Raw genomic sequence first — 14,842 nt, forward strand, 5'->3', positions numbered from 1 at the left:
CCTCAACCCCTTAGTGTGCCTGGCCTAGAGAAGGCATTTAATAAATGTTCCTTGGTTGATTGCTCTCTCCTTGTGCAAATCCTGTATTTAGCTACAGAAGGGATTTCCGGGGCCAAGGAGAGAGAGGAACGGAAGGGAGGAAACCCTCCTTGGTTGGCCAGCACGACGGAGGAAGTCTGGATAGGGGACCGGCCGGCCACTGGGACCTATTCTTCTTTTCTTGTGGCCAATCTTCAGGAAGCATGGCTGGTGCTTTCTATCTCTCATCTTTAAGAGTTTCCCTGGGATGTGCCAGGGATGGATTTCTAAGTGTTTGCAGACTTTATAGTCTTAAGATCCGAGATGATGAGCCCATCCCTTCCTGAGAGTGAAATAAATGTAAACTTCCTTGACTTATTGGCATTCTGAGAGAGGGAGAGAGAGAGAGAGAGACAGAGAGAGAGAGAGAGAGAGAGAGAGAGAGAGAGAGAGAGAGAGAGAGAGAGAGAGAGAGAGAGAGAGAGAGAGAGAGAGAGACAAGAGACAGACACAGAGAGAGGAGAGAGAGAGAGAGAGAGAGAGAGAGAGAGAGAGAGAGAGAGAGAGAGAGACAAGAGACAGAGACAGACACAGAGAGAGAGAGAGAAAGAGAGAGAGAGAGAGAGAGAGAGAGAGAGAGAGAGAGACAAGAGACAGAGACAGAGACAGACACAGAGAGAGGGAGAGAGAGAGAGAGAGAGAGAGAGAGAGAGAGAGAGAGAGAGAGAGAGAGAGACAAGAGACAGAGACAGACACAGAGAGAGAGAGAGAGAGAGAGAGAGAGAGAGAGAGAGAGAGAGAGAGAGAGAGAGAGAGAAGAAGAAGAGGGAGAGAGAGAGACAGACACAGACACAGACACAGACACAGAGAGAGACAGAGAGAGGGAGAGAGAGAGAGAGAGAAGAAGAAGAGGGAGAGGGAGAGACAGAGAGACAGACAGAGACCGAGACGGAGGGGGAGAGAGAGAGAGAGAACAATAGTTTTCATAGTAACAAGTTACCTCACTTAAACATTTGAGAATAACAGCTAACATTTATGTAGCAATTTAAGGTTTGCAAAGTCCTTTAAATATGCCATCTCATTTATCTTGTCTCCATTGAGTCATCTTCAAGGAATTGGCTGGTATACCTGAACACTTGGTCTTGGGCCGGTTGGCACCCATGCCACACAGATGGTTTTGTGATTGCCTTGTTTTCCTACATTTTTATTAGACTGAATGAGATTCTATAACATTTATCTTCTAAGATGTGCCTTATTATTAGGCTAAAGCAAATCAATGAATCAATGAAAAAATATTTGTCGAGTACTCCCTATGTGCCAAGCTTTGGGACAGTCACAGAGGAGGCTTGCTGATCCTCTGCCTGCATGCCCAGGGTCCTCCCTCTTAGGGTGCTTTGGCGGGTCAGCAGGCAGAGCCTTGAAGCCTGGAGAGTGCTGTAGCAGGGCCGATGGCAAGGCCAGTGGTGCTCCATGTTACTCGAGGTCTTGCCTCCCTGCTTGTCCAAGCAGTTCTGACCCTGCGGGGAGTAGGGGAGAGCACCGAGGCTCCCGAGGGCCAGAGAGGGGAGGACCAGAGCCATGAGGTGGATGTTGAAATGCTGACACGAAAAGGCCGTCAGAAGCTTTCCTTCTCCTGCCTGCAGTTTGTCACGGACCACCGATGTGAATGTTTCTGCCGGATATGTGGCTTTCATTCTTCACAGCTTTTGGTCCCCAGAGTGCTTGTTAACCACATTCATTGTCACATTTTTATGTCTAACATTTTAGCAGTTTTCTGTAATGCTAGTTAATAATCCAAACAACCTGGAAAGGAATAGCCAAGCATCTCCGAGTGGTCATCTAGGCTAGCCCAAAGAGTCCCCTCCGTCAAGTCCCCAAAGTGTGGCCCTCCAGCCTTTTAATACAGCACCTGAGGGAGATCTCACCTCCTCCTGGGCTGCCCATTCTCCTTTGGGATCACTCCAATTTTTAGGAAGTTTTCCCAATTTCAATCCTAATTTCGCCCCCTTTTACTGTCTCCTCTTGGTTCTTTTGAAGGACAAGAAAAGTAGATATAATCCATTTTACCCAGACAATTTTTGTCCAGAGTTTCCTTTAATTCTTTCATAGTCAGTCAATAAACATTTATTAAGCCCCTACTGTGTGCCAGGCTTTGTGCTTGGTGCTGATCTTTTGGGGCTTTCTGCTTCTTGTAAGTTTATCCACTTGCTCAGTAGTGACACCAGAAATGCTTTTTCCATTCCTTCTTTGAGATTCTGCCCAGCACGTTGGAGACCTTCCTTCTGCTTTTTAAATATCTTGTCCTACCACTGCGCCAAGGGGACCGTCTTTGCCTTCCCTCACATCCAAGTAGGCTTGCCTGCAGAATCCCAGTGCTCTAGAAACATGAGCCGAGACATTGGTCTTTGTTAAATGGGGCTCATCTAGGAAGAACTGCCCGAATATGCTGCCCCCAACTCCTATCCTTGGGATGTCAAACAAAACCAGCTGGACGGGTCCTCGTATGACTTGTGGAAGGACAGGGAGGCAAGTTCCAGGGCACAGGCTTCGGCCGTGGGTATGTGGGAACATTCCCTTCAGTCTGATCACAGATTCCTTTGAAGGGAGTAAAGGTTGGATTACCAAAGATGTGTGTGTGTGTGTGTGTGTGTGTGTGTGTGTGTGTGTGTGGTTTGTAGAGGTGTTTGTACCCTTGGAAGGGGCCTGGAGATACGGGGATTGGCTTCTGAGGAGAGTTGATTGGCAGATGTAAAGTCTGGGGGGAGGTAGTGACCCTGCTGTCTATTTTCAGTGCATATTTAGAACCTAGTTTATATCAATAGTATTGATCCCTGAGCCTTGCATTTCACATCATTCAAAGACAAGATGAAAAACAATTAGTGCTCTCAAGGCACCTTGGAGGCACAAGGTAGGGTGCCAGACTGGAGTCAGGAAGAATTTGAGATCAAATCCTGTCCCAAGATATTATCCATGTGACCCAGGGCAAATTTATTAAGCTCTCTGTACCTCGGTTTCCTTATCTGTAAAATGGGAATTCTAGAAGCACCTGTCCCACATGGTTCTCATTGCAGGAGAAGTGCTTTGCAAACCTTACAGCAGGGTATTTTAAGAGGGTACCTGAGGTTTTACAGATAAATGAATGCATGATCATTTAAGCAGGGAGGCATCAGGTAGGGCTTCCTATGAAAAGTGGCACCAGAGTTTGCCTTTGTAGGAGTTAAGAGTTCCAAGAAGTCAAGATGAAGCAACATGAAGGGACTGCCAAGTCGAGCAGTTGCCGGCACCAAGCGTGGGAAGGGGAATGTGTGAGAAGCCAGGAAGGCGGCACAATTCAATGGCTGCTCTCACTTCATTGGTTGAGCTCTTGCTCCCTGCCAGGATGGCATGGGCACTCTGGGAGAGCTGGCGCAGATTTCTCCTCTCTGCAGCTCTCTGTCTTTGTACCCAAAGTGGGGTCACTGTGGTCTGGGCTGGGAGAAATCTCTGGATTCTGAACTCCATCTGGGTATGTGTGGGGGAGGCATGCACAGGCAGTGGAAGACTCCAAGTGGCTAAACCTGTGGAATGTGTTTGTCCAGAATGAGACGTGTTTTTTCCTTTCCTCCAGGTCCATCATTAGCCGAAGATTTTTCTTCCTAGTTGGCACGCTGTACCTGTACCGGTGTATCACCATGTATGTAACCACCCTCCCAGTACCCAGCATGCATTTCAACTGTTCTCCGAAGGTAACCCTCTCTTCTTGTTGGGGTTTGTTCTTTGGGTTGGGTGCTGGGTGCTCCTCTGCCTATCCAGGACTCAGACCTTGGGGGAATCCTATTTCTCTACCATTATTCAGTGTTCATCTGCAGTGTCCTCAGGGGCAGGTTCCTTTTGCCTCCTCCTCTAAGCCCCTCTGGGGCCCCTTTCTCTGCTCCCCTCCTTTTGGTCTAGGACCTCCAAACCTCCCCTCTAGGACCCAGCATTCTTTTAGACCCCTTCTCTAGCCTTCAGATTATTCTCCCTCTTCCTCTGGGCCACTGAACTGCTGCCCCTGCCCCCTTCCCCACTCCTCCTCCTCCTCTGCCCTCCAGCTTGGCTCCTCAGAAAACCTCCTTCTTGACTCAGGAGCATCGAAGCTCTCTGTGTGGGTGTAGCTGGTTCTCTGCCAGGCTTGTAAGCCATTGTTAGTGCCACTGACATCAATCCAGGCATTTCTCCCTGTTTTGTTGCTGCTGGATGGGAAGCTTCATTTCTTTCCTCTCCTAGAAATCTTGACAGGGACGTGCCGGGAGGTCCAAGTGCACTCGTGTTCCCATCTTTCACTCCACACTCACCCCACCTCCCCCATGCCAGGCTGCCCCCTTCTTGTACCCTGGTACTGCCCCAAAGAAACTGTACTTAGACCTGGGCTTGATAGGCCTAGAGATGAAAGGTATGAGTTCGAATCCTGCCTCGGCCACTTTGTACCTGTGAGGCTTTGGATCGTTCTCTGAGGACCATCGTTTCCTCCTCAGAAAAATCTTGAGATTGGACTCGGTGACTTCTAAAAGCTCTTTCAGCTTCATGACTGGTAGCATCCTATCCCCTGCACACATGGAAAAAATGCTTTAGTTGGGGGAAATCTTTTAGTGGAGAATTTTTGATGAAAACAAAATGATGGGAAGGGGCAGTTAGGTGACTCAGTGGATCACGAGCCAGGACTGGAGATGGGAAGTCTTGGGTTCAAATCTAGCTTTAGATGCTTCCAAGCTATGTCATTCACTTAACCCCAATTGTTGAGCCTTTATTGATCTTTTGCCTTAGAAGTGATACTTACTTAATACTGATTCTAAGACAAAAGGTGAGTTTTTTTAAGTAAACAACAAAGAGAAGGAGAATTTTGGGATTGGGCAGGCTGTCACTTCTCCTCAGTAAAACTTCTTAAATCTTGGAAATGGGCATCCAAACAAGGGTAGACGAGCACAGCCTCATTTCTGCCACACACTCGGGGGGAGGGGACGTGGGATAATCTAGGGGTTCAGGGTCACGTTATTTTTTAGTGGAGAGTTGGCTAGTGCCAACTCCTTATCCCCTTCTCTCTCATTTGCTGCCCATCAGAGCTGGACATGGGTCACCGCTCTGTACACAAGCTCAGCCGTCACTTATTCCGGCTCTGTGGGCCTCTGCAGGCACATTCCTTAGAAGACGTTTGTTTGTCCAAAGCTATTAAAGATTAATTTGAGGTTGATCCAACTCCTTCCTTTTTCCTTCCCTTCTTCCTCTGACTTTTTTTTTGTCTTGTCCTACTTGGCGTTGCTGCCTGAGACACCTGTGGCTGCCAGGAAGCATAGGCTTGGCTTCCAGTGCAGTTTAGAGTGGGGGGTCATATCAGCAACTGAGGCAGACGAAACCCCTGGAGGTTGGGTGATGATGAAGTCATGGACCCATTGGATGGCCTTCCTCAAAGATCTCAAATTAGGCAGTTGTTAGCCTGAAGTTGGTGGCACTGAGGCTATGAGGGGCAGTGGAGAAAGTATTAGATTGGGAAGCCAAGGATCTGGGTTCAAATTCTACCTGTGTACTGTATGGCCTTGGACCATAATAAACAATAACAATAAGCAATAAAAGCATTTCTTTTTTTAAAATTGTTTATTTAATTAATTTAGAATATTTTCCCATGGTTCCATGATTCATGTTCTTGCCCTCCCTTCCTCCCACCCCCTCCTGACACTCAATTCCACTGGGTTTTACGTGTGTCGTTGATCAAGACCTATTTCCATATTATTGATATTTGCATTAGGGTGACCGATTAGAGTCTACATCCCCGATCATGTCCCCATCGACCCGTGTGATCAAGCAGAATAACAGCATTTCTATGATTTAATGTTTGTAGAGGGCTTTACAAAGGCTGTTTTGTTGGATCCTCCCAATACCCTCTGAGATAGATGCCATCATTATTCTCCTTTTACAGATGAGGAAACTGAGGCAAACAGAGGCTAAGTGACTTGTCTAGGGTCACACAGCTAGTAGGGGTCTGGTGCTAGATTTAAACTTGGGTTTTCCTGGTTGTAAACCCAGTGCTTTATCCACAACTCCATCTAGCTCTGCCTCATTTGTAAAATGATGGCAGGGCAGTGGATGAGATGACTTCAGAGGCCCCTTCTGTTTCTTAATTTGCTTGGTGAATGAATGAATGAATGAATGAGAGTGATTAAGTGCTTTCTATCTTCCAGCCAATGTTGGGCAGTGGAAAGAGAACTGAATTTGGAGCTAGAAGATCCTGGCTTTGCCATTTACCTCAAGTAGGACCCAAGACAAGTAATTTTATCTATGAGCCTCATTTTCCTCCTCTGTAGAGTGAAGAGCATTCAGCCAAATTATTTCTAAGGACTTTTCTAGCTCAGTCTATCCTTTTTCAGTCCCCTCTAGATCCGAGACAGCTAGGGACATGACAGATAGAGCACTGGGTCTAGAATCAGGAAGATCTGAGTTCAAATTTGGCCCTAAAACTTACTAGCTATGTGACTGATCCTGGGCAAGTCAGTTCATGTCTGTTTGCCTCAGTTTCCTCAACTGTAAAATGGGGATGATAATATCACCCTCTTCCCAGGGTAGTTGTGGAGAATCTGCGGAGATAACATTTGTAAAGAGCTTAGCCCAGAGCTGGCATGTCGTTGACAAAAGAGAAGTTCTAGGTGGCATTGTTATTGTTCTTCCTTATTCTGTGACTCCAGGGTCCTCTGAGCTTTCTGTCTCCCCTCTCTCTAGCTAAAGGATGCCTGGTTTTCCTGGGGGTGGAGGCAGACTCTGTCTGCTGCATCAGATTTCTCAATGACTCCCCTCCTTTGAAGCTCCAAGTACTCGTCATCTATGGGGAAAATGCCCTGACAATGTGTGCCATGTAATTAGGAGAATTTGACGCATTGTTCCCTCGCTTGGCGGCGGGGCACGACTCACCCTGCATATGTCGCTGCTCGCAGAAGTACTCGGGCTTTTGAAATGACGAGCTCGGAGAGGAAATCGGGCTTTCTAGCAGATAGCTGTGCTTCTTTGCCTCAAGCCCGAATCCCGGAGAGGGCCTGGGCCAGCATGTGCCGTCCCTCTCCAAGGTCTGTGGACTGAGAGGGAGCCGAGCTTTCCCGAGACCCCCACCCTGCCATGCCTTGTTAGTGCCTTTGGGACTGTGTCCTAGCAGAGCACGGAAACGCGTTCAGCTCCCAAAATAGCCTCCGGCCCCTCGTTACGACACGGGAGACATTTGGTCCTGCTCCGGCCCTTGCCCTTGAGCCTCAGCTGTCCAGAGGGCTGTTCTGCAGAGAGCAGGCATGAAGGACTTGCTCTGTGTGGCTTCAGTTTTTTAATTCTTTAGAAGAAAAATCCCAGGGCACATGGCTTTGCGAAGATGAGCTAATCCCACGGTGACTCAGCCTCGGAGTGGGGTGTGTTGTTCGATGTGTTTCAGGGTTCCTATGGTTACCAGAGTCCAAAACCTTTACAGAGAGTGAGAGATTAGTTGCAGCAGGAAAACTTCGCCAACTGATGTGGCCATCTGTTGGAGCTCATGTTTCCAGGACCTCATTTCTCTTGAATTTCAGAATGAGCCAGAGTTTCCGTCTTCCTGTCGAGATCCCCAGGGGGCACAGGGCCCTCCCTGGGACTGGGGTGGTCTTAGGGGCAGAAGGGCAGGAGCGGTTACTGTGGGGTGGCAGCTGCAAAGTTACTTGGGAGAGCATGATGTTGAAAAGGCATCGTGTCTAAAATAAGAAGCAGCTTTTGGAAGAGAGATGTTTGGAGACCCAACCTTGGACTCTGGAAGGTCCAAGTTCAAGCCCTACCCCTGACACACATTGGTCGTAGGACCCTGGACAAGTCCCTGAACTTCCTACTGTCCCAGGCTACTCTCTAAAACTGCACAGAGAAGGTCTTGATGTGCTTTGGGAGCAAAAATCCCTTCTCTGTGAAGTCATGGGTCCTGTAAAAACACCAAAAAAACAGTCCTGAAAACCTCCTTGTCCCTTTGTGCTGTCTGTGACTATCCATCGGATGGGAAGAGAAAATGGAAGCTTCTCCAGAGCAATGATTTTCTTATATTATTTTTCTGTCTTTAGCTCTTAGCACAGAGCCTAGCTCAGAGGAGGGGCTTCATGTTCCTGGTCAGGGCATAAACTGAAAAAATGAAAATTCTTCCTTTGGAGAGGCAGTGTGGTGAAGGGGGTGGAGCTCCCACTTGGGAATCCAGGAGACCTCGGTTTGAATCCCACCTTAGACCCTTGTTGTTCCCCCCAGCCTGGGGGGAAGTTCCTTAAGCCTTGATTTCTAAAGGGGGGGACCTGACATTAGCACCTCCCTCCAAGGTTTGTGGGAGGCTCAAATGAGATAAGATATGGAAAATGTCTTCCATGCCTTTCAGCACAGACCAGACCTGTTGTCAGCTGTTGGGATCAAGTCCCTCTTCGCCAAAGTATGGGAATGATGGGTCCAAACTGGATGGGGCTACAGACCCTTGAGTGGCCCCTTTTCTCTTCTCTAACTTGTAGGACCTCAGCATTTCATTACTGTGAACTCCCTCTCCATTGAAGAGAAAGGAACCCAACGTTCCTCTCCCTCCTGCCCCCATCCCACCCCGTGCCTGAGCAGATCACCTTCTCCTAGTACTGCTGTGTCTGCCCCCAACACAGACCCACAGGAGCTTGGCAGCCAAATGATTCTCTCTGTTGAAAGAGCCCGTTGGAAGGTGGTCCTGCTGCTTCCCAGAGCGGCACATTCCTCTTGTGGATGATTCTTCTCATTAGGAAGCTTTTCCTTACAAATTCAGAAGACAACCAAGTCTTCTCTAGTATAACCATCCCCATTTCTTTGGACGTCCCCATCTGGCGTGTACCCTGGCCCTTTGCCATCCTGGCTGCCCATCTTTGGATGATCTCAAGTTTACAACTGACCTTCCTCAAAGGGAACATCCAGAGCAGAGGTCAGTGAGCTTTGCCTTTTCCCTTGTGCTAGATGCTTTGGCTCTCTGGTCCCATGAGCAGCTTGGGCTGCCACATTATGCCAGTCTCAGACCCTGTTGAGCCACCATGTGATGGATCTTTTCAGAGCTCTTTAGCTCGACTTTCAGGTTCCACCCAGAAAGCAAACTCTTACTCTGTACTTTTAAACTTAGGAGAACTTCTGGAATGAGCTTTGCTGTCGTTGCTCTGAGGGCTTGAAGAGAGAAAGCCTTAGCCAAACCATGGGCTGCCATCTTGGTCCTTAATGCCAACCTGAACTTTTTAGTAAGCTGAAAGTTGGCCATCTTTTATTTTCTGTCTTGTCCTCGCTTCTAGTGTGAAACATCTTTTCTCCTCTCTTGGGTTTCCCCCCTCCTACACACTTTTATTTCTCTATCTCCTATGGGTGTCCAGCATTTTCACCAGGGTCTGTCATGATCAGAATTTTTTGTCTTTGTAGCTTAAAAGGAGAGAGTAGAAGAGGGATATTTTTTCCTTTTGTTTTTATAGAGAAAGCCAGTTAGGAGAGTCTCATGGGAACCCCAATGTCTCATAGAGCCCAGATGTTGGAGAATCAAATTTGACTGTAAATGCTCAGATAGTTCTGATATTATCAGCAAGGTAGCTGGGAAAGTTTGCAAGAACTATATGGCATGCACAGAATTTTGAGGAAACTCAAAACTCAAATTATAAGACTCTGTGTGGGCATTTTTGTGTGCCTAGCATGAGTGTAAGCATGTGTATTTGCATGTATGTAAATATGTGGTCTAGTGGATGAAGAATTGGGCCCCTCAGTGGGGAAGATCCAGGAAGTCCTCTCTCAGACTACTCAGACTGGCCTAGATTAGTCACTTACCCTCTCAGTGACCCCAAGAGCTCTCAAAGTGAGGGGTTCTCCATCTTGTTTATGGCACCGATCCCTTTGTTGGCAGATTGGTGAGACCTGTGGACCCCTTCACAGAATAATGTTTTTACCATGCAAAAATTAAACTCAGAGAATTACGAAGGAAACCAAGGGGGACTGAAAATTGAGATGGACTCCCTGAAGTCAACCCATGGTCCCCTTGGGAAACAATGGACCCCAAATTAAGAACTGTGGCTCCAAAATAAGTCTCAGAGCAGATGGCGATTTGCATCAGTGAAGAGAACTTCTTCACTGGTAGTTCCCCATGCCAATAAAAGCACAGGTCTAGTCCTTCTGTTCTGGTTAGTATGGTATTTTGAATACTGGTTTTAGAGCTCAGTTATGAGTTTGAATTTCACCTCTACCATTTTGCTTGCTTCCGATGTATTTCTGAAGAAGTTAGTTAATCCTTCTGGATATCAGTTTCTCCCCTATGAAATGATCTCCAAGATCAACTTCACCTCCATCCTGGAGGACCTAATAACCTATCGAATGATGACTAACATTTTTCCAGGCGGATGGGCACATGGCATTGTGAGTGCCCCACACATCCTTCAGCCCCAAGTGGGACTGAATGAAGCACTTTTCAGTGTGTCCCGCCTCTGAGTCTTCTTGCTATGAGCCTTAACTCCAGTGCCACCCCCTCTAATGAGCCCTCCCTGATATTCCTCCACTACCAGCCTCAAGTGTTCTCTCCCTCTACATTTTCCTAGAAAACTTGGTTTCATCTCTCGTTTGCCATTTCCACTTTCATTTTTCAGGTCTTTGATTTAGGCCTGGAAAGGTCCTTAGAGGTCATTTATTAGCCTCATTTTTATAAAATTGGAAACTGAGACCCAGAGAGGCTTAGGTAACTTTTTCAAGGTTATATAGTTAGGAAATGTGAGGTAAGATTTGAACTGAGATCTTTTGAATCCTTTGCTCATCCCACTCTAGCAGGTTCCTTTGAACTCCTGGAACACTTGGCACTTCACTTGCTCTACCTTGCCCATTGCCCATTCTCCCTTTGTTACTTATGCCCATACTTTGACTCCTCAGCCAGCCTTGGAGCTTTGGGAGCTGCCTTCTTGCAATTACTTCCTTAGTCTTTTGTCAGGACTTTGCCCAGTGTCAGTGTTGTCAGTGTTGCCCAGTCAGACTGATGTAGCTTTTATAAAGCACCTAATCTGTGCCAGGAACTGGGCAAATATAGGCTAACAGCACTCCTCTTGTGCTGCTGAGGGAGTCAACACACATGGAAACATGGTCTTTAGAGTGCCATGGAAAAGCAGAAGGTCAGACTCCTTCTTTAATGTTTTTCCCACCATGCCTAAGACCTTGGTGCCAAGAACTTTCTTTGGTGGGGCTTCAGTGGTGGTGGCCCCTGCAGGAAGCATGGCCAGGCTGCGTCTCTATGGGGGCTGCTTCCCAGGAGGATGACTGAGGGCATTGAACCATAAGCCCGGCTATTTCCAAAACTCTTGGGTTCAAAGAAGAGAATGATTATCACTATCAAAATCTGCAGAGAGGCCAGGACGAATGAGGATTGAGAAAAGACATTTCATTGGTCACTTGCGAGGCCATCAGTCCTTTGGGGAGAGCAGTTTTGTTGGAATGAGGAGGTCAGAGGCCAGACCGAGGAGAATCATGAAGAAAGGCAGAGGAAAAGAAGTGGTGCACCTAGGATAATCTTGCTACCATATTCTACCCATTCTACCAATTCTGAAGGCATTTGGCCTCAGAAGGGAGGAGAGATATGGGCTGAGAGTGAAGATTTTTTGAGGATGGGGAAGAAAAGGTATATTTGTGGGCAACAGGGAACCAGCTGGTAGACAGAGAGATGGAAGATTGTTTTGTTTTTGTTTTTTTTAATAATTTTAAACCCTTACCTTCCATCTTGGAATCGATACTATGTATTGGTTCCAAGGCAGAAGAGTGGTAAGGGCTAGGCAATGGGGGTTAAGGGACTTGCCCAGGATCACATAGCTGGGAAGTATCTGAGACCAGATTTGAACCCAGGACCTCCTGTCTCTAGGCCTGGCTCTCAATCCACTGAGCTACCCGAGATAGAAGATTAATGAGAGAATGGGGATGGAGAGAGGGAAATCTTCTGAAGAAGACCAAGTAGAATGGATTAATTTAGGCATGTAGGGAAGATTGTCTTGGCCAAGAGAAAGGCCAGTTTCCCCTTCATGTGAAGTGGGGCAAAGGTGGAGAAGGGCACCTGATGTGAAACAAGGAGGAGAGAAGAGAAAACTCTTTGTGAATGGCCTCATTTTTTTTTCAGTGTAATATGTGACAGAGTTCTCAGCTGGGGAGGTTTGAGGAGGGATGAAGAGCTTTGGAAAAACCAATGTAATGAGTGGGCTGGTGAACTGACTAGTGAGGCATAGGAGGATTGTCTTGCAGCACTAAGGGCACAGTCAAGATTATGTAACATAAACTTGTAATGGACCTATTTGGCCGTTTTATGATTGTTCTCCGGCTTCATTCAATAGCCTGTGGTTAGGATCACAGGCAGCAGATGGCGGGGGAACTCAGAGGCTGGACTTTGGCCAAGCAAGGTCTTCTCTTGAATAAAGAGGTCAAGTTGAACTGGTTCACCAAGGAGTTATGATGGGAAAGGGAAGAGTGTGTAGCCAATGTAGGGGTGAGAGCCTAAGAAAGAACAAGGGGTGGAGGGATTAGGGTCACGATGAGGACAGAAAATGTTTTGGGGTTGCAAGACAGGCAGAAGTGGAATGACAAAGGATCAGAATCAGGTAAAGGAATTTCAAAGCTCATGAGCATGGACGTGGAATATTATTGGTGGTGGTAAGTTTCAGGGTATGAGCATGTGTGTGTAGTTGAGTTGGGTGGAGGAGAAGTTCAGGGAAAATGAACAAATTGAACAATAAGGTGATGAAGTTATTTGGAAGAGTGTCAGTATGTATGTTGAAGTATCCTAGTGTCAAGGCAGGTGTGGAAGAGAAGAAGAAGATGGAGCCCTGCAGGTATGGAACTCCAGGAAGGAAGGAGAGTGTGCCAGAAGTCTATAGACAAGTCACCAGGGTCTTGATTGGGTAATAAATATGGATTTCATGGACCTCAGAGGAGAGGTTACTGAAAGATGGTGGTAGGAGGAGAGGGCCTGGAGTGACAGTAACCCAACTCCCCCATACCCAGATCAACCAGGGACCAGCCAGGGGTGGGGTATTATGAGTGCACATGTATCCCTGACTTAATTGCCTTGGCAGCAGGAGGGAGCTAGGGCTTGGAGAGTGCAAGAAGATAGAGGAAATGAGAATTGAAAAGGTTTAAGAAGCAATCCAGGTTGTTCCCTATAAGGTAGTATTTAGAGAGCCCTATGGAGGAGTCAATGTTTGAATAAGATTTGGGGGGGGTGGTAGTAAGGAAGCTTGGTCAGTGGGGGACAGTGAATGGGGTTGGAATGGGGTTCAGACTCCCTGGGGAAGGGTAGGTATGATGAGATAGGTGTATGCTGGTCAATGTTGAAGAATGAGTCCCGACAGGTCATCATTGTCCACCGGGTGGAGTTATTCCAGGGCATCAGACAGCTCAGAGTGCCTGGAATGTTAGAGGTTGGGGCACTCTAAAGAGGCAGGGGGTCACTAGACAAACCTGTGGTCACAGTTAGTGCCTGCCTGGAGTGCAAGAGAGACATAAGTGAATTAAATATGTCCAGTCTGGATGGGAATGGATCAGAGTGCTCACCAGGCATGCATCGGAAGGTCTGAATCTTTCTTTCCTTTGTACCCATCTGTACTACTCCATGAGGTCATCAAAGGACATTTTGCTCATTCCCATTAATTCTGAAGGAACCCATTGTCTGTTCATGGGGTTAGTCACAAAACAGTTGGTTTTGAAATCCTAGGGGAGTAGAATTTGACTATCGTTGCTTGAGTCACTTGGGCCATTGTCCCCGGTCCTAGCTGCTAGATTCACTTAGCATGTCTAATCTCTTTTAGGGAAGTTGGAGGACTCCCTTCCTGGGATTTCAATGATGAAAAGGCATCTAGGGCAGAGTAAGAGAACTGGCACATTGGAGACCTTCCTTGGCCACAGAATTTCTGAGTGACTTCGATCAAGTCACATCACCATTCTAGGCCTTAATTGGCTTATTAGTAAAAGGAGGAAATTGGCCTGGATGATATTCACAGTCCCTTCAAGCTTGAGCATCCCATGACCTTCTATTCACAGCTCTAACCCCCTTCCTGTGTTCAATGTTAAGGGTTCTCTTTCAGCTCTTAACCTTCTGTGTTTTAAAATTCCAATATTCTATGTTCTATATTCACATGTTCCTTCAAGTGCTAGGATGCTATGTTCTGTCTTCATTGTTCTAACATCCCTTCAAACTCTGATATTCTGATGTTTGTCTAGAGGTTACAAGCTTTGTAATGAGCTTTGCTTCTATAGGTTACTATAAGATGACTGGTAATAGGTTAGCTCACGACACCAGTTGCCTCTAGTTGTTCCTGGAGGGTTTGACAAGGCTGTTTTGTCTATCATGGTTTATCCAAGCAATTTTATGTGGAACCAAGCCCTATTCAGACACCTATTCAGATGGAGGTAGCAGATGGAGAACATGTTTTAATCCTGAAATCTGGTTTTTGTTTTTAATTTTTGAGCAGCCAGATTTTGACCCTAACTGTCAAAGTGTGGTAACATTGGACCTTAGTTTCTGTTCTCTGCCTTCTTGTGATTGAGATGCCTATTTGCAGATATAGGTGACATTAGCCAAGAGTGATAGACAAAAGAAAGCTAGAGAACAAGGACCTTGGACAGTTCTCAGCCAGACTAATGACATAATCACTCCATCAATGATGGGCTGTAATGGAATTCAACATTGAGAAAGATACTGGGGGAGGGGGGGGTTCTTCTCCAGGCCCACAACTGGGTCTGTGACTAGATCTTGACCCTCTTTGATTCTCAGAAGGAAGTTGGAGGGTGCCTCTTTGGACATTGCAAATGATGTGGTCAACAATCTCTTGGTCTG

The 14,842-nt window shown here is 46.8% G+C and overlaps 1 protein-coding gene across 13 annotated transcripts in view; it reads left to right on the forward strand.

The window, feature by feature from the left end:
* SGMS1 (sphingomyelin synthase 1) overlaps positions 1–14,842 on the forward strand; it is a 248,507-nt gene that overhangs the window by 225,530 nt on the left and 8,135 nt on the right. For all 13 annotated transcript variants that reach the window (XM_056819149.1, XM_056819155.1, XM_056819143.1 and 10 more), the window contains one exon: positions 3,626–3,743. In XM_056819149.1, the coding sequence (XP_056675127.1) occupies positions 3,626–3,743 (118 nt within the window). The remainder of the gene's footprint in view (positions 1–3,625; positions 3,744–14,842) is intronic.

This window comes from Monodelphis domestica, chromosome 1, assembly GCF_027887165.1.
Source record: "Monodelphis domestica isolate mMonDom1 chromosome 1, mMonDom1.pri, whole genome shotgun sequence".
Classification (NCBI taxonomy): Eukaryota; Metazoa; Chordata; class Mammalia; order Didelphimorphia; family Didelphidae; genus Monodelphis; species Monodelphis domestica.